Source organism: Elgaria multicarinata, chromosome 1, assembly GCF_023053635.1.
Source record: "Elgaria multicarinata webbii isolate HBS135686 ecotype San Diego chromosome 1, rElgMul1.1.pri, whole genome shotgun sequence".
Classification (NCBI taxonomy): Eukaryota; Metazoa; Chordata; class Lepidosauria; order Squamata; family Anguidae; genus Elgaria; species Elgaria multicarinata.
Window position 1 is genome coordinate 154604096 of NC_086171.1, and position 26014 is coordinate 154630109.

Sequence of the window (26014 nt, forward strand, 5' to 3'; positions counted from 1 at the left end):
CCCTATCAAATCACCAATGCATTGCTCCTTAAAATATTTCAGGAAGGTTACAAAATAGTATGGAAAACAACTTGTTACAAATTTCCACATAAAAAATAAGACAGGCACAACAAGTCAGCTTCCTGGGTTTTCCATGCTAACTGCAGAGTACGCTTTCTGACTAAAAAATTAAGGATGCTGTACCTGTGCTCTTTGGATGTGCATATTTGACCTGTGGGGTCGAATATGACAGGTATGAGTAAACACTGTAATCAAGACCACGTGGAGGCTTTACAAAAAGATGCAGCCTGCTCAACATTCCTGATTAAGTAAGAACAATATGTCAAGATACGGCTCTTTTCATGCCAAGCATGGAAGGAACTAATAGGGCAGACTCCCACCCCACAAATTCCATAGGTTTAAGAAGGGTCTGAAAAGTTAATGCGTCCCCCCAGCAGTCAATCACCTGAATGAGAATAATGAATTGAAACTGCAGACACAGGAAACCCATTTGATGACAGTGACAACAAAGGATTTCAGATGAAGATGTACTAAAATGGGTCTAAGGTGCTGCAGAGAATACAGCTAGGGTGCCTCATATAAAGCAGGTAATTAGGTCTTTAAATAAAGGGACTAAAGTAACATTGAGATCACAAGAGCAGACAGAAATCTGTGTTCCCCACAGCTATAATTTCTATGTGAATCCAAAAATGTCACATAAACTGCTTTAGTGTGGCTTGCTAGAATGTCTGCATTGCAGTAGTGGGTTTTGCATTTACTGGTAGCCAAGGGAGCACACTTTTCCTTTGCGATTGAACTACTGAGTATTTGTCATGGTATTGCTTAACTCTAGATACCCACTCAACTACTTTAAAGCCCAGATTTATCTATAAGCCCAAGTAACTTATTCAAATTGTAAGCTTACTCGATCTCCCAGTGGGATATTTAAAATTAAAATCCTGGTCAAACTCTTAAGATATGGCCCTTACATACAACCAGGTGCCAACTTTACTTTGATGGGGCAATGTACCAGGTTCACTGTTCAAGGAAGGGTGGGACACTTTCCACGGAATCACAAGGTTCACATCAAACAGTTTAGTCAATTCTGACACAGAGCAAAAGGCTGAGTGTAAGAAAGGAGCCAGGTGCACAGCTAAAATTACATTCACCAATAAAACTCACAAAGGTCACATTTTGCCATAACTCATTCTCTCCTTTGCAGCCGTTTTTCCTGTCACAGGGGAAGGAATAGAAGAAGGAAAAATAAGATGTGTTTGTCTGGGAGCCCTGAGGGCTGTAGTGCTGGAGGTGTATGGCAGGTTGCTGAATTCTCATTTATCAGCCTTAAAAAAGATGGAGTGATAAATGCATAACCGGCCCTTTAATATTTTATGCAGGTGCTAAAGTGACTTAGCTGTCAACTTCCATACATCACCAGCGGCTGATAAACTGGCTTTCGTCACCACAGACTGGGGCTTTTACAATTTCATTCTCCACTTCCATTTTTTAAAAAATATGCACAGTATCACTGAAACTGATTGGCCTGTGGCTGCTCCTGTTCTCTTCAACTTTGGGCTACATGTTCCTGAAGTTATTATGCTTTACCCATAACTCCTACAATTTTATTTTGTTTTCACAGGTATAGGAAAATAAATTTTGATATTGGCAGAAGTGCAAGTTCCCACTTACACTGATAGGTAAGTAACTGGCCTGTTACACAGTTTAACAAGATTCAATGAACGAGAGAATGTTTTGCCTCCTGACCTAGGATAGCCAACAGTATCAATATGACACCCCTTAAGCAATCTAACAGTTAAGAATTACAAAGGGAAATTTACAGATCCAATTATGCTACCTCTACTTTGTGAGATACGGCTATTTTGCACACAAATCTTCTTGTGGGAAATGTAGTGATACAGGACACATTTCTCCTACCACTTGATTTATGCGATCATACCACAGATGTTTACTCTGATGAAGACCAACTCTCTGGATAGATTTCCAGTTATGTTTCCTTGAGAATCAGACATATATGCCAAGCTGCTTCAAGGATTCTCAGCATCCAACACGTACAGACACACTTGTAAGTCACTGGGTGGGTTTGCATGATTAGGAAAGGAAAATAAGCCAGTGTGGCTTATTTTCCTGCCCCCAGCATGGCAGTTGCACACTGCCTAATTACCAAAATTAGCTTCACCATGCATGATTTGTTGTGTCATCTGAACCTGGTGAAGGTAGGTGGCAGATAGGTTTACAAACCATCCAGGTACCCATGTCTTGTTTTCAGGCTGAGAAATGGTTTGCAAACCACCTCGCTGGGTTCAGATGGTGCAACAAACCATACCCAGCGGGGCTAATTATGGTAATTAGGCAGCACATGCAGGGTGGGAAAATAAGCCATGGTGGCTTATTTTCTCTCTCCAATCATGTGAACCCATTCACTCTGAAGATATGATGTCCATCATGGAAATAATCTATGGGAGTGTATTCACATAAACAAAAAACACTGTGAGAAATAGACTGGGCTAAAAATTGAAGGACAAATTTGCTACACAGGATTAAAATTCTACATTCATTTAGCCCCATGTAATAATAAAGAGGGCCCCCAGGCACATCTCAGTCTACAGCACATCTCAGCAATTTCTTGTAATACCCCTCTTACCTCTGAATCCGCCTTCCAGGAGGGTGGTGGCTCGTATCCTTTTCTGCCCACACCATTCGTACTCCTCAAAGCGATTACCATTCTCATTCTCAATATCAACAGAGTCATCCTCCATCATGCATGAACCTTCCCTCTGGGTAAGTAAAGAAAGTAAAGCAGCAAGCATCAGCTCAATGTGTTGGGTAAAGAACTTTGCTAGTAGGTAGCATTCCTGCCGACAGAAAGCTCTGGCGTGGGCTGGCCCATGAAGTCATGAAGAGTTGGAAGCGACTGAACGAATAAACAACAAAAGCATTCCTGCCAATGAGAGATGTACAAACAAAGCTGAATGGGGGAATAAATAGCAGGGACATGCTGGTAGAATCATAGAATAGTAGAGTTGGAAGGGGCCTATAAGGCCATCGAGTCCAACCCCCCACAGTAACAGAATTTTTTTTATGGAGATTCAGAAAGATAAGAATCTACATCTATCACTATGTTTAGAGAACTGACGCAACATTATGGGGATGCGAGGAAACATGATCCAGTTTAGTCGTGGGGTTCCGAGGCTGTTGCATCAAGTTGCCTAAGTCCACCCACTGAATTTATGGCAGAATTTGAATTTAAGGCTTCCTGACCCATCTTCTTCTGATCAAAGCTGTAGCGGTGTTCCTTTGCATGGAAGATAAAGAACAACATTCTTTCAGCCCTCCTCCCTGCTACTATGAGGGACATTATGTTTCAAATGTAAAAAATATTTGAAGAAAGGAAAACTAGAAAATTAGAGAAAGCAGAAAAGTGGACCTGCTACTATGTAAGAACGAAATGTGGTAACACTCTATATCAAACTTCAAGATCAATGCTGCTTTGAAGGATTCTTTAACACAGCTTGTATGGCATCGAGGTGCTGCAGCCAGAATGTTTATATGTGTTGTCTCTTCAATGCTACATATGTTGAATAATATGGGTAAAAGGAGAGAACCTTAAGGGATGCTCCATCTCATGGATGATGTATAATCATGTCACCAGAGTTTGATGCTGTTCTTGAAGATATGGTTCAACTTAGCAATAGGCAATTATAGTCCCACTACCAACATCCATTAACTGCCAAGTGAGTAGTCCATGGTCAGCTGTATCAGAGGTTGCTATAAGATCCACAATGATCAAAATGTCAGGCTATCTGCTATCAGGAAATCATTCATCACCTTAACAAGCGTTGTCTAACCTATAAGAAGACTAGAACTAAAGTGCAATCACCTCAGAACATTATTGTTCTGATACTGCCAGAGCCTTTTCAATTACCTTTCTTAAAAATGGGAGATTAGATACCAATCTGATCATTGGTAAGCACTTGCATGACAACAGGTTTTTATGCTGGATTGAGAAATGGCTGGTCTGCACTTCACTAGCCATCGCCTTTCCAATCCATGCCTCATTTCTTGAGTTTTACTGTATTATTGTTAACCACAGCTCCCTAAACAAGCTCCAGCAAGAAGTAAGGCCTCCTGTAATAGCTAAAAATAGTCACTGAGCCTACTATCCCTTTTCATTTGAAAGGCTAGAAAAATGGCTCTAGCATAATGCCAACACCCAGAAAAGCCAAAACCTTCAAGACAGAAGTCAAGTACAGATCAGCAAAAGAACATGCAAGTCTGTGGTCTTCAATCTGCAAACTTGGTTTCTCTCCAGAGCAGGCATAGCAGAGGTGGGGAGAAAGAAAGGAGAGGCAGCAAGGGTCCCTTAGTGCTTCTACCTTTGCAAGGCATTGTTCGACATGCCCACTCCTCTCCTCCTCGGATCCTGAGAGAGGCTGGCTGCAGAGGGGACATACCTGTCCTTCGTCTTGCTTCCTCCGTTTCATTTTCCCAATCCGAGCTGTGCAAGGAAAGCAGAGAGAAAAGAAAAACACAACAGGTTATATAGGCTTCCAGGCAGGATCTCACTCCTTTTTCCACCCAGCCCCAGCAGCACCTCCCCTCTGCTTGTAAGGGGGGAAAACTTCTCATTATATGCACAGCTAGGGAAGCCAGTCGCTTACATGTCAAAGTTTTTATCTCGAGCAATTTCAAACATTTAATAAATTTAACTAAATAGCCACCTGTGAAGTAGAACAGTCTTGCTGTCCTGATGCAATGGTAGACATTGGGCCAGTTCACACGATCAAACAAGCCACTGTGGCTTAAATATGCCACAGGACGAGGAGTTTTCTAGATAACGCAGACCTCGGCTGGGACACCCGAAAAAAGCTGAGGATTCTTTATCCTTTGTTATATATTTTAACAGCTCATGTTACTTCAGCTCCTGAGGAAGGATTTTTATCCGAAATGCATAGAGCATATTGAAGAAAACAATTTTTTTTATTAAAGATAAGATTTTTTTCCCATCATCAGAGCTTGTCTCATTTTTCGTGTCTACAGAGTTCCCTGGCAAGAGCGGTGAAAGGAGCGAGTGCCACTCTAGGAGAGCCACTGGGTGTTTTTTGTTTGCAGCAATGGCTGATGGGATACCATCCGGAGGACCAGGGGAGGAGAGAGGGCAGAGAAGCTGTCAATCAAATGTCATGATGGATTTTACTCAACTCCACAGTAGCCCACAGTCACACAATGGTGGAGTACCTCCTAAAAACTCAACCAGTGAGTGGAGTTTTCACACCGCATTGACTAACATGTTGTCTGAACTGAGCCACTGTATGTGTGTTGTTGTTTTAAGAATATCCTGACTACAGAACAATTAGCAACTGATATAAGAGAAGTTGCTGGAAAATTGTGTTGCTTTTGCTGCAGACTAACATGACTACCTTGAGTAACTCTCTAAATTGAGATAGGGCTGTGATGATGGCATAAAGTAGGGTCTCTTTCAAAGCAATTACTATAGATCCTGAAGAGTCATGAAAGCTTCTGCTTAAAAGATAAGGAGATTTCAAAATGAGAAGAAAAAGACTTACTACAAGCAGACAACTTCCGATAAATATTTAGAAACAGAAAGCAGGTCTACAGTACGCTTATAGGGTTTGGAAGATTCCACTCAGCACAGTTCCTAGTCCTTGCATCCTATTTGTATCCTGATTTTATCCCTAGTCTCTACCAGCTCCTACCAAGGCAACAACAAGCAGATATGCACCTTTTATTCCAGTTACAGAATAAGAGGATTTCCCCCCCTATACTGGAGACACATACCAGACAAGGAACCTTTTGCTTTACCCAATTACTAGTTAATTTGAACCACCGTTAAGTGTGGGCAAAACATCAGGAATCCTTCCATTAGGACAGCTCCCCAGCCTGAATCCTTCCAGTTGAATTGAATTATACCTCCTACCATCCCCAATCAGCATAGCAAAGTCATGCAGGCTGGGGATGATGGGAGCATAGTCTAACACATCTGGAGGGTGCCAGGTTGGAGAAGGCTGCATTAAAACAACACTGATCATTAAGACAGATGGCTTTGGGCAAACATTATCAGATATTTCTATCACAGGCAGGGGAGAAATGAGCAGCTTAATTAATAAGTAAGGTCAACATTCTGATGGAGACAGAAATAAAAGCCCAAGGAAATTGTGTGTAGTAACAAGAGGTGACATGACAGAGAAGTCATTTAATGCAGTAACAGTTATGGACATTATGAACTTGGCTGTGTGTTGCATAAATTGTAATGTATTACAACCGTCACTGCAAAAACAAGTAAATATTGCACACCAAGAAGGAAGAAAGGACCAAACTAAATTAAAGTAGGGAATGAAAAGTAGAGGTGGACAAACAGACTAGCAGGTGTAAGCTGCTGGTAATAATACAAATAGGCAATACAGGAAAGGCAAAAGGTTTCAGCCGAATCAAGTTATCAATTTTTCTATTTTGGTCTCTTTCTATGGAGGCTATGAGCAAACTAAAGTACTTCCATCTGACTATATGGAAAAATTAACCAGTCATACAAACAGCCACAGGAGAGTCAGTCATCCACCCCAACCCATTTGCCTGAGTCTCCCCCAATATCCTCCCCACCACCCGCTGCTAGAACATAGGGTGAAACAAGGACTCCTTTGCAGAGATACAAAGTGCCAGAAGAGAGATGGGCAGCTACTATGAGCACTGGGCTTTTTTCCAAGGTACTACTAATAACACCTGCTCCCTTTCTTCCTCCCCAAACTAGAAGTAATGCACTCTTTCAAACACACACACACAGAAATACAACAGTCCACTGTATCTGAAGTGGGGCTAATGGGACTCACAGTTTGCATTCCTCCTTCTCTAGCATAAAGAGAAGGCCAGTCCAGGGAACAAGCACACATGTTTAAGACAAAGCTCTTTTCTGGCAGCAGAATGAAGGAACATTCACAGCCGAGGGAAGGTAAAGACAGCTCAGCACGAATCCTTCAGAACAGAGGGACTTCATCATAGACAGGACATACTTAGTAGTTTCTCTCATTCTTCCAGGAACGGAGGAGGAAACAGTTTCATGCACTGCCTTCTGAATGTAGCTCCATCCCAAACAGATCTTTGCTCAAGAGACTGCCTTCAGGCACATTTCTCTCCCCTTTTCTGCAAGAACAGCCCTAGCATGGGAACTATACACTAGCTTCTCACTAAAGGCAATTCTTAATCACCCTAGGAAAGTGTTTATTTGGAAGCCTGAATTAAATGCTGCTATCATTAAACATCTTATGTGGTGTTCTCTTACTCACCTGAACTCAACCACCAAATCTACATTGTGACTTGCACTTCAGGGCCCTAATGACTGCCAAATCTAAGATCAGGAAGACATCCTTCCTATTTCATACTGGCTTGCATCTAGATACTTTCACCACCCTTAATAGTTTGAGGCATGGCTTGAACCACCTGACTGCTAATTGTATTTCTCAATGTCCTCAATGGGTACTTGGGATAACAATCCTGGTTGACTTCCAGTGTTTACTGCAAACCCTGTGATATAATGTAACCTGTTTCTCTGATCTGATACAATTGAGAAAGAAATTGTAAAGAACTTTATAAAAACAGAGGACCCATGCTTAATCATTTCTGTACAAAGTCTATTTAATGAAAGACTGGAATTGTAAGTAGCATTACAAAGCTTTTGTGAACCGCCCAGAGAGCTTCGGCTATTGGGCGGTATAGAAATGTAATAAATAAATAAATAAATAAATAAATCATCCTGTCATTATAGTAATCCTAAAACTTTTGGAGCAAGTTACACGTTGGCAGATTCTTCTGCCATCAATATGTGCTCTACCATAGCACACATAGTAGCAATGCAAAGAATTTGATTTTGCACCTGGGTTAACAAGCTTTTGGTGCCATTCAGCAACAAGAATACCTTATTATCTACTTTCAGTAACCGAGCCAACTTTAAAGATTATAAGAAGTTTGGCAAGAGCAAAACAGTAACTAGAGGAAAAACGAACTAACGAAGTTTCTGGTTTTGCTGTAGATTGACAGTGGATCTTGAGAATGGGAGAGAAGAATCGGGGCTATCTGAAACCCACAGTGAGCAGAATTTCCAATTGCTGCTATAGAGATCAGCTATCACTTCTAATCAACGTAGGAGGGATGGAGCAGCCCCAGAGGAAGGGGGGCGATTGCTGAGCTGTCCCGAAGGAGAACAGCTCAAAAGAACACACAAGTGAGACCACAGTCTTGTTAATTAGTGCTGATAGATGCAATCATTTCTAATTAGCTCACTAATCCTTCTCCCCTGTACTCCTGTCACAGGAGCAAAGAGGGGGGCCTGGGTTGATTTTTCTTTACCCTTAAGTCAAAGATTTTTTAAAAAAAAAATCTGACTAAAGTAACAAGAAAAGAGACTTTTACTTAAGTGTCCCTGATTGCCAATCTCTTCTATTCCTCTAACAAAGCTTTTCTATTCTGTCTCTCAGCCGGAGATGCAAGGAGGTCACTAATTTTCATTAGTATTACAATAATAATTATGCCACTGGAGGGACTCACTGCACTAGGGTGTCCTTAACATCAAGCAATGTAGCTTATCAGCTTTTCCTCTTCATCATAGCCATTGCTCACCCTGGACTACATCAACCCTGGACCCATGTTGTTGTTGTTGTTGTTGTTTTCCTTTAAGCCTACAGCACCCGGTATTCCCAGGCGGTCTCCCATCCAGGTACTAACCAGGCCTGACCCTGCTTAGCTTCCGAGATCAGACGAGATCGGGTGTGTTCAAGGTAGTATGGCCATAGGCCCCTGAACCCATGTTGTAACAGATAGTTACTTCCAGCTGCATTGTCTAGACCCAAAGATACAACAGAAGTCCTTCCTTTCTACAACAAGCACATACTTAGGATAGCCTTAGAATTCAGATATGTTTTAGTTCTAGTTCATCAGATTCTTGTTTTCTTGGAGTCCAACTGCTAGGCGGCGGCTGCATTAAAGCAGTCATATGAGTGTTCCTGATTGACTAGATGCTCCCAATTTCCCATACTGTCTTTCTAGGAAAAGACAGGTTGCTTACCTGTAACTGTAGTTCTTCGAGTGGTCATCTGTGCAGTCACACATATGGGCTCTGCGCCTGCGCAAGGCCAACTTCGGAAACTTCTCTAGCTGAAAGTCTTTTAGGCGGGAACCCCTCCCCCACCATCCACTGAGCACGCTCAGGGGTTCCCGCCTAATCCCCTCAGTTCCTGAAACCGCCTAAACAGTCTCACTGAGGTGAACCACCAGGTAATCAAAAAATGACACCATAGTGGGGACGGTGGGAGGGTTGTGTGACTGCACAGATGACCACTCGAAGAACTACAGTTACAGGTAAGCAACCTGTCTTTCTTCTTCGTGGTCTCTGTGCATCACACATATGGGCGAATAACAAGCTGACTACCCAGAGGTGGGTGGTGTCAGGTGATGGATGAAAATTCAACGGATTGCCGACAAGATGGCACTCCCAAAAGCAGTCTCTACGTGCTCTGATGTCCAGACGGTAGTGACTGGCAAAGTCAAAGGTGTCGACCAGGTATCCGCTTTGCAGAGGTCCGGTATGGCAATACCTCTTTCAAAAGCTGTAGCAGTGGCCACTCCTCTGGTGGAGTGAGAGCGCACTTTCCCCTTCAGCAGGGGGCCAGCAAGTTCATAGGCTAGTTTAATAGTCTGAAAAACCCAAGCAGATATTCTCTGCGGAGATGCTTGGAGTCCCTTTTGTTTGACCCATAACAAACAAAAAATCTTAGGGATCTCCAGAGAGTCACTGTTCTGTCCAGAGTATGTAGTGTCGACTCAAGAAGAGTTGTCGGCACAAGGAAAAAGCTTGGCAGAGTAAAATCCTGCCCAAGGTGAAAGGAGAAACAGCCTTTGGAAGAAAGCTGGGTCCGGTCTAAGGACCACTTTGTCGGCATTAAAAACCATATATAAGGTGAGTCCATATGGAGTGCCGCTAACTCTGATGCACGTGTAGCAGACATTATGGCAACAAGGAATGCCACCTTAAAGTCGGTAAACGCAAATCTGTCTTTGCCAACGGTTCGAAAGGCTTGGCAGACAGTGCTTTGAACACCATGGAAAGGATCCACTGCGGAACAAAGGAACGAAGGGGTGGAACTGTATCTTTCATCCCTGTCATAAAGCGCTTAACCAGTGGATGAGTGAAGACCGAACAGCCCTGAATCCATAAATGTGAGGCAGAAATCGCTGCCAGATAAACTCTAAGTGAGGAAACTTAAGGCCTCTTTTAACAAGGAAAAAAGGAAAGTGAGGATGGTGGAAATAGGCTCTGAAAGGGGTTTCTCATTCCTGCTTAGTGCAAAGGAGGAGTGAGCTTCCCATTTGGTAGCATATGACTTTCTAGTTGCTTGTTTCTTAGCTGCTAGAATTATGTCCCATATATCAGGGGGTAAGGATTGACAGTCTAACATTGTGGTTTCTACTATGAGGTCCAGAGAGCTCAATAAATTGAGGATTACTCCCACTGCCTTCGATAGCATCCTCTTCTAAGATGCTACTAGAAGCCAGTTATCTAAATATAGGTAGACTTTCACCCTGTGTAGGCAAATGAACTGCCATATATTTTGCAAACATTCGGTGGGCTGTGCTTAGGTCCAATAGACGCACCCAAACTGGGACATATCGGTACCTATGATAAACCCAAGGTACCTCTGGCGAGTGTTCTGAATGGCTATATGGAAGTATGCATACTTTATGTGTATGGGGCAAAACCTACTCCCTTCTGAGAAGCAGCATTAAGAAGGACAGTGTGTCATCTGTAATTTGCTGGTTCTGATGCAGGAAACGAGATGAGCAATGAGATTGAACAATCCTTCACCATCGGATGGTAGGTCCTCAATCTAGTTCACAGAGTGAGACCTGCTAATCAAAGGTATGCATGCGAAGCGCCAGAGCGCGCACCATCGCTCTCAACTCCCAGTGAAGTGACGGGTCATGTAAAGTTGCTGACAAGAGGAAAAGTTGTATCTGGACATCATAACTAGATAGTGTATGACTCTGGGGCCCAAAGCAGATGAATATGTTCTGAAAACTCCCCTTGGGGCTAACTGAACTAATATAGAATTGGAACACGGGTGCATAAAGAAAAAAACCCATGTCCATTACTGCACTTTAAAGATTCTGCACTTTCCAATGTCAGAGCCATCAAAGAAGGGCCCTTCCAGGAATTTTTAACTGTCAGAAGCAGGGCTGGGAGGAAAAATATCAATACTGGAGTTGGCTTCTCAGTACATACAGCACGAGATACAAAATCCTGCACTTTATTTGCCTAGTTATGTGTCTCAATACCAAGCCTGGTCATCCTCAATGACCGGGAAGTGGTATAAGTCCTCCAAAGGAGGTTCTGCCCTGTGTAGGTGATGCAGAAGAGAGCAATGTTGAGACCGACTGATAGTCCTCAAAGGATTGAAAGGAATCAGGTCTATTCTTATGTTCTAACTCATCTTCCCCAAGTTGATCTCCTGATGTCCCATGGAATGGGGGTGGAATGGGGAACTATTTTAACACCTCTATAGCTCCTGCTGAACAAGAGTCAACTACTTGTGCTCTGTATGTGAGATATATATATATATATTAGCCCAATGCTTTTATTAGTAACCTTCCAACAAGGTATCTCACAAAACCTGTGACAAAATACTGAGGTATAGGGAAGCAACAATAAAAGTTTTATCTTCCCTGCTTTACTTGGCTACCTGCTCCAACTATAAGGCCTCTAGAGCTTTAGTATCTGTACATCTGCAGGAATTTTGGTAGGCGCATATTATTATGTCACAGTGCTACGGGGATTTGAAAAGCTGTGTCTGCCAAACTACTCAATAATAAAATTGTATTATCCAAGTGTAGATCCTTAAGTAGAAAACAAACAAACCAACAAAAATACACCCCACCATCCATACAGAAGAGAGACGCTATCAGTGAGCTTGGAGAAACCTAAATTTTGCAGAAATAAAAATCATCTTTAGAGGAGCAAAACAAAAACAGCCCAATAAGGACTGAGCATGCTCAGTGGGCACAGAGTACTTACTGTTGGGGTGGTCCACAAAAAACAGGGAGGAAAATATGTAATGGAATGGAGTGTCCCGGAGAGGGCATGGCTGACTGGCACCCTGAACAGAAGTACTCCACACTGAAACATTTAGTTGCAAGTCCCACTTGTAACAGCCTGCAAGTGCAATCCTATACATATTTAGACTGTGAAAAGTCCTATGATTCCCAGCATGCCCCTGTCAGCATGGCTGCCTGGAGGGAAGCTGGGACTGTAGGATTTTTTTCTGTCTCTTCATGCTTTGGATTTTACTCTTAATGTTGAAAGGTTAACTATCATTCTCTAATAGCAGGAACTTCTCACAACTACACAAGAAAAGGATCCCCAGTCCCACAGGAAGTGTTAAGAGAAATCTCAGTGTCTTGTAAAACCATTGATTTTGAGACAGTAACTATACAAAACCCTGCCAGAGAGACAAATTCTGTTCAATGGGAAGGCTGCCAGCCCTCCTTACAATCCTAAAGGCAATGAGAATTCTGTAACATGCAACTCAACTCCTGAGCTATCATAGCTTCCCCTATCCATGCATGACTTCTAAACCCACTAATAGGAAAATAAGAATTGAAACAAAAGCACAAACATTACTCTATTTATACAAAATATGGAGATGCAAACAGCCAGCTAGTTTATTCCTCTCTCCGAACTGGCAGCAATGGCAATAATTCTGCACATCTGACAAGTTTGTTCTGCCTATTTCTATAACACTAAATCATTATTCTACTAACTCTTTTGGCAATTCATTCCACTGCACATCCATTTTTGTTAAGCAAGTGTCCTAATCTTACAGCCTTTTTCCTGAAACTGAAGCCAATTCTCTTCTGTTGTATACCACTACTACAGAGAACTGTTTATTCCCACTCTCTTTATAGCAACATTTTATGTCACTGGAAGTGTACATCTCCCAACCTCACTCTTTTCTGAAAATCACTATCTGCAAAGAAAAATTGCTTTCCATCTACTAGAATTCACTCAGTGACATCAAAATAGTTAAAATACCAGGTAATACTGCACACGGATCTTCAAAGAGCCTTTGAACAAGTCCTTTTAAAAGGCTATCAAGAAAAGATGATTTTGGAAATAGTTTTTTTTTGCGAGGGCGGGGGGAGTTAAATTCACTTATGGGTTATGTTGTGAGGTACCCCTAGAGACCATTATATATATAAAAATGCAAGTTTCTCCCTCTGAAAAGTTATGGATGCATGCTGTTAAATAATTATTTCAGTCACCTAAATTGGGGGAGGGGGTGGCACAGCAATATTAATTCAATGTTAACAGACAAGAGAATAGCTAAAAACACCAGGAAAAGGGATAAACAAGGAGGCGGGGGCACAAGAGTACATTCTAATGTTAAAAAGTGTACATCAATCTTCAACTGAAGGAATCCAAACTACTTATTGTAGTAATAATTCTAGTCAGATAACCACTGTAACTGTCATCTGAGTTTATGGCTGAGCTGGCTCTGCTTGATTGACAACAGTATTTTTTTTAAAAACCCACATTTTAAAAGATCTTTAGGATGCATAAAACCTGGGTAGACAGAAATGTGGGGGGGGGGTAATTAGAGGAAATTGAGCAAATCAATAGCACAGCGCAGTAGGACTTAACATCCAAGTCGCAGGCTTACCTTAAGAGCTCTACTAACTACTGATTGTGGAATGCTAAATATCCTACAATATTAACTGTTCTTAGCTGCTATAAAATATAGGATCATCACTACAGAACAGTTGCTAAAGAGGATCATGAGATCAAAAAATAAGATTCTATTGGAACACCAAATACACACAATGATCTATCAGAGACAACAAGCTGGTTTTGACATAACCCTATACCACAATGTAACATAATGAGAATGAGCTCCAGCAAGCCATGGCTCTGTCCACCCATCCTCCTCTGGCATGGCTAGCCACAAATTTCCACTTATGTTTTAAATTAACAGCAGCTTCATTCAGGGCTGGGCAGAGGGGTGGGTGGGCAGTGGGGCCAGTTGGCATGGGTCTACAATTTTGAGGGGGCCTACTTCAAGTCTCCGTAGTAGAGTCAAAGGGGGACCCTTTGTTGTTCAGAGACTGTGTTGTGGCAGGGCCTACTCCGAGTCTCTGTGGTAGAGTCAAAGGGGGATCCTTTGGTAAAGATTTGTTACAAAGTGGCAATTTTTCTGTCATTGCCAGCAACAGTGGCCTCTGAGAGGAGCTTCAGTGTCCTAAAATGAATCAAGTCATAGTTTCCGTCCGCAATGGTGCAAGAACGTTTGAATGGATTAGCAGTTTTGAACATTAACATTGACACGGCAAAGTTGCTTGATTTTTCTGTAGTTGTTGATGAATTTGCCCAAAGAAAAGCACATAAAGCATTTCTGAATGTGAAGAAATGATGTCTTATATACATCATAAATAAAAGTGCTTGCCATTACCTTTTTTTATAAATCGTTCTAGTTCATATGTACTTAGAACTGATTAAAAAAATACTTAATGAGCAGTTTGAAATGGGGCCTACATTTCCCATCTGGCCCTGGCCCATTACCAGCTTTGCCCGGCCCTGGTTTCAGTGTGTCATCTGAATCTAGACAAAGTGAGTTTAATCTTACTGATGGCTAGTGAAAACAAGCCAACTTCAAACCATTGTTTACAAAGCTGACTTGTTTCAACTCATCATGGTTTAAGATTTGGACAACACACTAAGCTGCAGTTAATCTAAAACTGAAATTTCCAATCTCCTTGCTGCTACACTGGAGGAGAGTGAACTCATGAAATTTCATTCTGTTAACACTAAACCATGGTTTAGCACTATGTCTGAATGCAGCTGGTATGTAATATATTTGGAAAGAACTAGTCTTCTTACAAAAATCATCATGTGCTTTTTAAAGCTCTTGTAAAAATATTAGTATTTCTGCAATAGGCATTTCCAATAATAGCTCCAAATGCCCCAAAGGAATATTTGTGAGACGATCAATAGATGTAACGCTGCAATAGTATTCATTAATCAAACGCTGGAATTATTCAGTAGTAGAAAGACTACTGTGGTTTCAGTTTGTGAAAGGCAGATCACGTGTATTCACTATGCTGTGCACAGTCCTCATTAATCTTAATTCAAGAGCTCTCTCTTGCAACCAACATAGCGAGTACCACCAACATAGATCTTACAGCCCTGGAGCTTGTTGGCATTTAAAAATGAAAGGAAAATTTCTGTTTCCTTTGCATTGTCAGGATAAGTTGCAGTTGCTGTTGACTTTGAAGGCCTGAATTTTAATTGTCTTTACTTTTGATTGAATTAAGCACAATTAAATATGTTATTTCTGTGCATCAACCATGGAAGTTGCATGAAGAGTTTCTACAGAATTTTTGAAAAACTATTCCTATTTAGCAACAAAACAATCTTTTTAAAAATTCTATTAGGGATTCTCCTAAAAGGCGGCCTATAAATCTTTTAAATAAATAAATAAAAATACTATGAGATACAAATGCCAAAGCATGTTTTTAATTAACAATACTTGGGATGGCAATCCCAACATCAAAAACTCTGGAAATTGCTGCTACATATATACAGGTGTAATATCTAGCCCCAGCTCAAAGTTGCAAATGATCTGAGGTATCAATTCCATGAAGCCAAGTAAGATATTAAGACCTTGATTCTGCACATAGTTCCAAAAGGGCAGTTAAAAAGATGGGGTAAAAATGTAGTAATAAATGAAAAACAAATGTTATTGTTGTAGATATAATTATTCTAGTATATAAGTAAACAGGGAATAGCTATCAAAGGCAACTGTATTGCATTTGTGGATTATATAGTTGATCACCAGTTGAGGAACAGCAAGCAACACAATGCTGTTGTAAAGAAGATCAGGTCAGAAAAAAGAATCAGGTTCTCAGGATGTAAAATAATTATTTTCACAGAGTCCAACACATTTCAGCCTGTACTTTATTCAAAGGCCTTTCTCAGGGTGTTGTTAGAACATAGTGTCTGCAGAATTTTCTCTAGCAAGATAATTGTCTCCTGTGGTAATCTATGGCGACTGATTGTGAAAATAAATATTTTGCATCCTGAGATCCCGTTTCTCTTTTTTCTGACCTGTTTTGGATGCTCACCTCCTTTCGTTTGTTTTAAAGAAAACTCATGCCATCAAAAATTGGGGGGGGGGAAATGTCACCACTAAAAATACTCTTCTACTTGATCTTCGTTGATGATATCTCCTTTGAAATAGCAACCATTCCACATGGCAAGGAAGATGTCAAGAACTCGGACCGGAACAAAATGGGTTAGGACTACAAGTGGTATGAGTAAAGCTAAAAATCATTTGGACGCATTTAGGTAGAGCGCCTTCTAAAGAAGGACAGCATTAGGTTCATCAGAGCCTGATATTGCAAGTCGTTATCCAAGAACACGGACAGAAGATGGTACAGGTTTCTGGTCACACTCACCATTCAGGCGGGTCTGTCTGTTTGCCCTCACTCGCAGGAAGGTCTGTAAAAAGAAAACACAAAAGCAAAAAAGTGTTAGAGTCCTGCTGGTGGGTGAGAAAATCACAAAGTGATTTAACCCATTCTGAAAAACACTCTTGAGAGGGAAAACAAAGCTAATTTGTAAACATCCCCCACCCACTTTCATCCACCTCACAAGTCCTCTCCCACCCTCACTACCAATTCTGTTTACCACTTAAAAAGAAAAGCTCTTACCATTCAATAATCCCCAATTTCCACAAAGTAAACCCACATTCCTTCTACTCCGAGTTGCTTGCTAGGCTCCATACCCCTTACATATTTCTGTAACCCTTCCACCCTCCCAAAAGCTCTACTTTATAACAGCTATAAACCAGTCAACCTATGCCCCACTGCCTAGTGCTACCATTGCCGTAAACTAATGTTCCCCAATTTACAAATGTATCTATTTCGCGCTCACTTTCTAGCTGTTAAAAGATAAACAAGTTCTCCCTGTTCTTTCCCTTCTCGGGTTCCTTGCCAGCCCAATGTAAACAAAGCCGTTTCTACTGACCCCCAATTAGGGGGGGGGCAGCTCCCTCCTTAAACGAAAAGATCCCCCTCTAAGTTTGCCCTACAGAGATAAAACAGACCACTCCCACCCTCAAGGATGATGGCCCAACCCCCGTTCGGATGTAAACAAGCCCCATTCCCTCCCCAAGCCTTAACCAGCTCCGGCCCCAGAGACGCCCCGGCCTCTCGGACGCGCCCAGTTTGCACCTCCTCCCGGCCACCGGGCTCCCTCCTCTCGCTCTGCATGGCCAGGGATGCAGGCGGATGCGGGCAACGGCCCCGGCACCTGCAATCAGCTCCCCGAAAGAGCGGTCGCCGCCATGTTAGCTGCGATCATGTGACCAGGCGTCGCCGCGGCCTGCGCGGGGTGAGAGTTCAGCGGCAGGAAGTTGTTCTCATGGCAACCGGCAGGCCGGGAGCGGGCTGCGACGGCTACTTTCCGCCGCAACGCTCCCTTTCCTCCCCCGGTTAATACCACCCAACTCCCTGATCCAGGCTCTCTAACTCGGCCCCTCGCCAAGCAGCACCAGTCACCACTGCTCCTACCTGCCCGCTGCCCCGTCCCCATGTTGCAGAGAAGCATCGCGCGCCGAAATTCGCCCTCCCGGTAGTTTACACTCCCATCGCCTTCCAGAAAACTCCGCAACTCTTCCCACCCCGCAAGAACGTTTGTACTTTGAAGGCGGTCAGGGACGGGAGAAATTCACTCGGTGCTAGTTTTTCTATCACTATGAGGAGTAAAAGCTGCACCTGGTAAAGTTCTTCCCTTTTTGGCTAGGCAAGCCCGCCGGTATGCCGCAGGTGAAAATAGGCGCAGTTGTGTGCCTGCATGACTCCGTGCGAAGGGGGACCACCTGAGCCGTCCCCTCCTCACATCGTGAAAGGGCCTTCTCTGCTTTACGTTGTAGTGTTAATTGCAATAGCGTGCACTGATCTAGAGAAGTATAGTTGTCTGAAATGGCAAGGTTGTGCATTTACAGTATCTGCAACTATAAAGATGTGTGTCTGCTTCTCAAAGATTTAACTTGTAAAGATTCAGAGAAAGGAGCTGACTTAAAAAAACCCGCAACACTAGCGAGCAGGTCACACTAATGTGCTTTGGTGTCTGTTTTTTGAAAGGGCACCCCCCCACACACACACACTCACATGCACTGTTTCCACATGTATTTATGAGATAACAAAATCAGGACTATCTCTGGCAAATAGGGACAGTTTAAGTTGTATACAAATAGGAAATGGGCGAAAGTCCATTTAAAGTCTGAACCTGGGATAATCTTCCTCTCAGTCCAGCTTTTAATAAAAGGAGATCAGTTGTCTTTTTGGGTGCCCTGCACCACTAAAGTGACAACTACCCAGACTGTTTATAAAAGCAATTTCATTACTTTAGACTTTAAGGGTGTAACCTTATGCATATTCAGACAGAAAAAAATCCTACAATTCTGACTCCCAGCATGCTCCCAACATGGCTGACTGGGGCATGCTGGGATGTAGAACTTTTTTCTCTCCAAATTTGCATAGGATTGCATCCTAAGTAATGAATTTTCATTCTCTGAGCTCTAAAATAATAGCTGTGATAAAACGAATCAGAGAGAACTGGCAATCCAGCACAGCACAAAACGGTAGAATCTCTCATACAGAAATTGCAACTATATAAAAGTAGCCTGTTTTGATAAATTGTTATCTCCAGAGACATACTTCTTTAAAAGGAAGCTTTAAATATCCTTGTACACTAAGAACAGCATTCAATGAATTGTTCTGAGCACGTGTGCAACTTATATTAAACTATGTAAAGTAAATGGCTTTTTTCTGAAATGCTATATCATTATAAAATAGGGATAACAAGTGGTCAGTAAGTATATATGTTCAGATCTTACAAACTCTTAAGCATAAGCAATCCTATCAAGGTCAGAGGGAGTACTCAGCTATGGCGAATTGAAACTCTCTATAGGGAAAATATGAAGGGGGGGAAATCTTACCAAATACAAAATGTTAGTGGACAAAACAGTCATTATTTTATAGTTTTAGGATGTTGAAGTCACAGTCAGTGATTGCAAGAAGAATAAATCTATAGAATGGCCTTCATCCTGCTGACAGGGGTCCATATCCTGCAAACACTTAAGGGAAGTGATTCACTTTGATCCCATTAGCAATCCTGCTGAAGCCATCAAGACTATCCAAGTGTTTAAAGCCAAACATGTGTGACAGTATTGCAGGCCTGAGGCCTAAATTGCTAAAGCCCCCAAAACCTTTAAAAACCTTAAGCCCCTTCAAATGTTTTCTCTTAAACCTTTGAATTATTTCACTATATACTGGGCTTTCCCATGTTTTCTCAATACTCTGCAGTCTACTTAAAAGAAAAAAGATATAACTTAAGGGATGAGATTTGGGGCTGATCTGCACCCCTGCATCTCTCTGTTATTTATTATTCTTCACTTATTTTGATATTTCTATCTTTTCTACAGCTACCGTTGAACATGGGAGTTCTTTATACAGTGTCTGAAGTTACTTCCCAGAGAAGTTACTTTAAAGCACAATCCTATGCCTGTCCAGACAGAAAAAAAGTCTTACAATTCCCAGAATTCTCCAGCCATGATAGTTGGATGGGTAATGCTGGGAGTTTTAAGACTTTTTTTCTATCTAAACATGCATAGGATTGCATCCTTAGTTGTAGTTTGTCTCATGTGAGCATACAAACTATTGTTAATTATGCTCTTATTTACATTTATTCAAGTACACTAGAGTCAACTGCAGGTAACTGCTAAGTCAGATATGCATAGAAGTAGGCACTATGATTTTGAAAAAGGGAGAAAATAAGTATTTGGATACTCTTTCAAATTTTTGGTCATTAATTATTCTAATTAGTTCCACTGTATGTCAATTCAGCAATGATTTAAGACACATGGCAAATGCCTTGCACCTAACACAAACTGCTGTTGGAATGAAATGTTTTACATTTCACAGATGTGAAGACATTGGTTTGGAAGCTAAAGCAGTAGTAAAACACTTATTATTGAGGTTTTGAGAAGAGAGGAAGGAAAGGTAATTCTAGTTTCAAGCAAAGTCTCGGCTGGCAGCTTCGTTCTAGTACACTGAGCCTCTTGTTTAGAAGCTTTATCCACATTATTTGATGCACTTGAGTTGCCAATGGACTATCCCTCAGTGACTCCAGCAAGAACACATCACATCACAATTCACTAGTCTTTCTGGGTGCAAAAGTCTGTAACATATCTTAGAGTTTAGGAAGTACAACAGGGAATTCCTTCATTCTCTACTGTTTAAGTACATCTTCTGAGGATTGTGTGTTATGAATTTTGGGGAGACTTGAAGATCAGGGCATATAAAAACTAGCCATAAACCAATGAAGGCATGTATTTTATGCATTTGTATAAGGCAGGAATAATTCTCTGTAATAAAGAGCAGATAATATTCCAATCATTTTTAATGGCTGGGTTAATATTGTGGATATTGGTATATCAGTAGAAACTGCAATGAAGTATGCCAGAACATTTTCAGAAAGAGCCATAGCTTACTGTTTCTGCCAAAGGCAGGATGTAACTGGTCTGAGTGAGATTGGCTCCACCTCCCAATCCAACGGTGAATCTGATTTTAATGGATTTTTCTTCAGGCAAATTGCACTCTTCCCAAGTAGCTCCACTCTACTTACTGTCCAAAACTCTAGTCTGGAATATTAGAACCAGATTCTGTCTAGTGCTTAGCAACTTCATTTCAAATTTATTACAGTGAGAGATAGGAGTGCTCTATATTTTCTAGGATCTGACCTAAATTGATTTTGTGTTAGAGAAATAGATGCGAACAACTCTTTTAACTTGAAGATTTCTTTTTGTCAAGAAACAGTCATGTCATTAATCCTATTCAAATTCAAAAGTCTGGGAACGAAGACACAGAATAAAAAATCCATTTTCAAAAAGCCATGGTGGTCTCCTTGCGTTACTCAAAAGATGTCAGATTAATGCAGCCAAAGCAACTTCAAACATCTCATTTACCTACCTGCATTTCTGCTTTCCTTTACCCCTTCTATTCAACCACCTGCCTTTATCATTTCACTCAACTTGATCACTCACAAAAACTGTCAGTTTCACTTGCTCTCTCTGGAAGCAATATAAGGCTCCTGAGTTGGAGCTGCAAATACAGAGGGGAAGATTTCAATTGCAACAGAACCTGTTACCTTTCTTTTCTCCACAATTTCACAATGATTTTTGTATCGGCCTTTCTAAAACTCTTGTTTAAATCAAATACATGTGGGGCAACCTTAAAACGTTCTTCCCCTTTTCTGTGGAAAAAGTGTAAAAATGCAGTATCAGTGCCAAACAGCCAAAGGGAAAAGAACTAACAACTGATTTTTGGCCACCAAATGATGGCTGCACTGTACTAAATAAAATCATACCATCGTAAGTCTTTTTTGGGAAACCAAATGTGGCTGTGCTTAGTCACAATTTTTTTGTTCAGTTTCCCCACCTCTAATTCCTTAAAGGCAATGGTTCTATTTAGGGAGAGAAAGGTGCCTTTCATTGTCAGTTCAAAAAGCTGGCAGAAGTCAATTTTCTGAGCACAGGTGTCTCTAGTGCAAATCATACCAGTTACAAACATTTCTTAGCAACTTTGCCATAGCACCTCAGACCACATACTTGTCACAAACAGCTGACAACATTGTTCAAGAGGCAACAAGGCCAATTGAACCTTCTCCTGCTGCTTTTTTTTGTAAATCACTTCATGGCTCCTTTTGTCTGTGGGAAGCAATACATGAATTTCATAAACTAATGGTGGCCACTTGCAAACATACTATGGTATGCATGTGACCACATGGCAGTGGTGACCACATGGCAGTGGTTGCAACATCCATCCACATGGGTTTTATCATTCTACATGCATAACACTGGTAGAAGGGGAGGGATGTGGCAAGATTTGCTTTACCACAAAGAACATCCCCATGTTATTGCATATGCACCGTGTTAAGTTTCCAGTTGCCATCATATGCTAAATGGTGATCTTCATCAATCCTTAGTAAACCACCAACTGAGACTTTCAGTTCAAGCTTTATGAAATTGTCTTCAGAATAACCCACAAGCAGATGTTTGCTTGCCAACATCTCACTAATATACAGTATATTTCCTTGCAGATCATAAATGTCACAAAGAACTTGCAATGCAAAATTACAAACGCTGCAGTTTTACAAAAAATATGTAGTCAGGGAACACATCCAGCACATGGAATGCTCAGCTTGTAGCTCATGGAATCAAGGGGAGAATTTCTTGCACAAAATCTGTTGGATTGGCTCATAGAGGGGATTTATTTTTGATGTCTGATTATTTTCCTAGTCAAACACGTATTTTAGTTATATGCTGGAGTTGTTTTGTACTACTCTGGCTTGTATCTCTTTGTTATCTCATCCTCCAGGGTCTTCTCCCCTGTAAAAGTAAACTATACTCTCCATTTGCCTCTCCATCAAGAATCTATGAGCCTCATGAAACACTTGTTCCAGACAAAATTCCACCAAATACAAATTGGTATTTCTCAATGTGTATAGAATACTACTGTAAATATCTGTTGACCTTTGACCATATTCAGAATAACTAGTTTTTGAGAGCATAAGGTAGCAAGAAGTACAGTGTGAGGGCACTCTCTGTCTCTGGGATCTGACATAGTCTGAACTATATAATCAATTCAGGTCTGACTATGGCAGGAGCTACTAGATATACAATGCCAGATATATTAGTCATACAATAGACCTAGAAGGTTCATCCATCCTACCACTACTAGTGCACAGCTATGCACTTGCTGCCTTCCCACTAGTAGAGTACATTCATGGGCAGCTCCCCATAAAGTCTAAATTTAATTTATAAAACATCCTGGATCATGGGATGTACTAATAGTTTAGACAATGAAAGTTTGTTGGCTTTGAACGATGAACAGTAAAGAAACCATTATACTATCAAGTGGTTTTCACACCCTAATGAGAAATTACTTGTAACTGACAATGCTACACCTGAACCCTTTACACTTGGAAATTCTATTTTCTTTGAAGCGTTGCAGCATTCATTATTTTCAAAATGGAATCGCACAGGTGGTGTCTTTTCTGACTAATTGGGGCAATTTGTTGAGTCTTCTTTTTCATCCACTTAAAAAAATAGTAATTCACATTAATGTCAATAATAAAGTTCTTCGACAACTGTCTTTTAAAAACAAAAAAGACAACACAATCAGTTCCATCAGCAGAACTGGCAAGGGAACAATCCCTGCCCCCATGCACTGTCAAAATCTAACTGGGAAAAGCTCAGCATCAGATTTTAGGGCAGCACTGAGAGCTGGAGGAGAGAGGGAGAAAGTCCTATTACGCTAGCAGACTTCCACTAGTGCAACGTTGGTTTTAACACTGTATCTTCAAATGCCATCATGCACTAAGAAATGTTGGGAAACCAGAAAGCTATACTGGGTACACAGTTATTTTAAGAGCAATAGCAAACTATAAACATTAACATTTATATATTACATTACTTCTAAGCCAACGTTTCCAGGATGTAAGGACAGATGCATTAAACAAATGGAATGTTATAACCCCTGAATTACAGATGGGGTCAAAAAAGTTTAGGACTTGCATGGTGTCCCTGAAAGAATGGATAGTCCCACTTGGTAGATCCTGGATTCCAGTCATCAGCTGGGTCCTCATGGTAGCTCTCTCACCTGGTATCTGTCTGAGTGATGGATATCATCTGAGGAGTGAGGCGATGCCGTTGGAGAATCTCCTTCCCGCTTGATTGAGGCTGACAACAAAATTGCCTGTAGGAGAAGAGGGGGAAAGGGAGAAACAGTTAAAAATACAAAATGTTTGTTGTTCTCAAGAGCAAACATAGCAGGAGGTGTGATCTGTAAAATGTATTTGGTTGTTTGTTACATTTATATCCTGCCTTTTCCTCCAATCAGCCAAAGCCGCATACATGATCCTCCTCTTCTCCATTTTATCCTCACAACAACCTTGTGACATAGGTTAGGCTGAGAGTCAGTGACTGGCCCAAAGTTACCCAGCGAACCTGAGTAACATATTCCTCCCATGCCAAGCCTGCCACCTCAACATGGGAGTTAAGAGTATCAGTGTTGGGTCCCAACGGCTCTATGGATAGGATTAGATGTATGGCACATGCACCTTCTTTGTCCTTCAGTGAGCTCCCTTTGTTTGTGTTAGTGGCAGAGGCCACTACATTGTGTTACATATAGTCCATAAACCTTATGTGGAAACACATCTCTGAAGAACAGCACCTGCAGTCGTGAGATAGAGCACCAGTATACAACTAAGCAGCCACCAGTTCTTGCAGGAGCTACTACCACTTGGGCAAAGAAAGTAGACACACAACAAATGTGAGATGGGAGACAAGTGGTTGGAAAAAGAGAAGTGAAAGGTGACACATGAAATAATGTTCTTTTATCACCTCCTTTCCAGTATAATGACATGTATACTAGAAATCTGCATAAACACATATACCTGTAACCTTAAGTGGCAACCAGTCATTAATGGGCAATCTGATGTAGTCTGAAATTATGGCAGAATGTGCAGTAATTCTCTGCACCTTGACAAGAAAGATGCTAACCAGCCTAAGCAATAGTGAGGGATCATGAGAATTGTAGGCCAAAACATCTGGAAGGCCACAAGTTGCCCACCCCTGCAAGAATATCTGTAGGATAAAAGTGAGCAGCACCTTGGTCAAATGATTGCATATATGAAGTTCCGTAAGAAGCCCATGCTAGAAACTGCTTTTGTCAAACAGAAAGTCCTTTATTTACACTTTATTAGCTGTATGTATGTATTTATTTCTAAGTTGTAGGAATACTAGCAAGGAGTTCAAATGGAGAAAAGTAAGATCATTTCACCTGTCCATCCTGACTTAAACATGTATGAAAATCCCTCAGAAAATGTACTCAAACAACACCTTAAAGATACAAAAGCAGGAATATACAAGCAGTGGGGAGAAGCACTATTAGGTTCTAAAGTGCTACACAATTGCACAGATCGTTCCAGTAATTAAAAATAGTGGCACATTAATAAACATTATGCTAATTATAAGATTTTCCATTAATACCCTGAAATACCCCAAATAACACAGATGTTTCTCTCTTTTTATAGCAGACTATGAAAGCAAAATAGCTAGCAATTCACTGGTATTTGTGAAGGTTATCTGTACCTTGCAGACTTCAGAGCAATGGCAGGAAGGTATAAATTCCATGCACAACAAAGTTTTATGGGAAATGACAAGAATGCTTTGACAATATATAAAGAAGATACATTCAGTGAGAATGTAACCTTATTACTAGAAAGCTCTAAAGAGAAATATCAATGCAATTTCACAGAAAAAACAAAGTAAAGTGAATAGTAAAAAAGAATATAGAAATAATTAATTTCTGGCCAAATCTATCTATGAAGAATTATAAAAATTAATTAGAATCCAAGGGCAGCTTTTGTCAATTAAACCAATTAGATGATCACCCTTAGCAAAAACAGGTCCTATGTTCATTCTAAAAGTACAGAAAGTCAGGGACCAATCTGTGATCGTATAAACACACAGCAAGATGGGAGGCTGAATAGGAGGTCGCTGATAATATTCACTCCAGATTTTTGGAAAGCAAACTATTCCTCGCTCCATCTAGTCCATCTAGGGTCCATCTAGTCCAGCACTCTGTTCACGCAGTGGCCAACCAGCTGTTGACCAGGAACCCACAAGTAGGACACAGGTGCAACAGCACCCTCCCACCCATATTCTCCAGTAACTGATGTATACAAACTTACTGCCGCTGATACTAAGGGTAGCACATAGCCATCAGGACTAGTAGCCACTGATAGCCTTCTCCTCCAGGAATTTATCCAACCCCTTTTGAAGTCATCCAAATTGGTGGGCATCACTACATCTTGTGGTAGCGAATGCCATAG

At 41.2% G+C, this 26014-nt stretch overlaps 1 protein-coding gene and 1 non-coding gene across 2 annotated transcripts in view; both read right to left on the reverse strand.

Annotated features, from left to right (window-relative positions):
• Window positions 1-26014, reverse strand: part of RNF220 (ring finger protein 220) — a 334291-nt gene that overhangs the window by 59605 nt on the left and 248672 nt on the right. The window contains exons 5-8 of the mRNA XM_063139823.1: window positions 23779-23874; window positions 16510-16552; window positions 4452-4495; window positions 2642-2774 (exon numbers count right to left, since the gene is read on the reverse strand). Coding sequence (XP_062995893.1) covers window positions 2642-2774; window positions 4452-4495; window positions 16510-16552; window positions 23779-23874 — 316 coding nt within the window. The remainder of the gene's footprint in view (window positions 1-2641; window positions 2775-4451; window positions 4496-16509; window positions 16553-23778; window positions 23875-26014) is intronic.
• Window positions 8682-8800, reverse strand: LOC134413438 (5S ribosomal RNA). The gene has a single exon (XR_010026466.1). It is a non-coding gene; the product is annotated as a 5S ribosomal RNA (ribosomal RNA).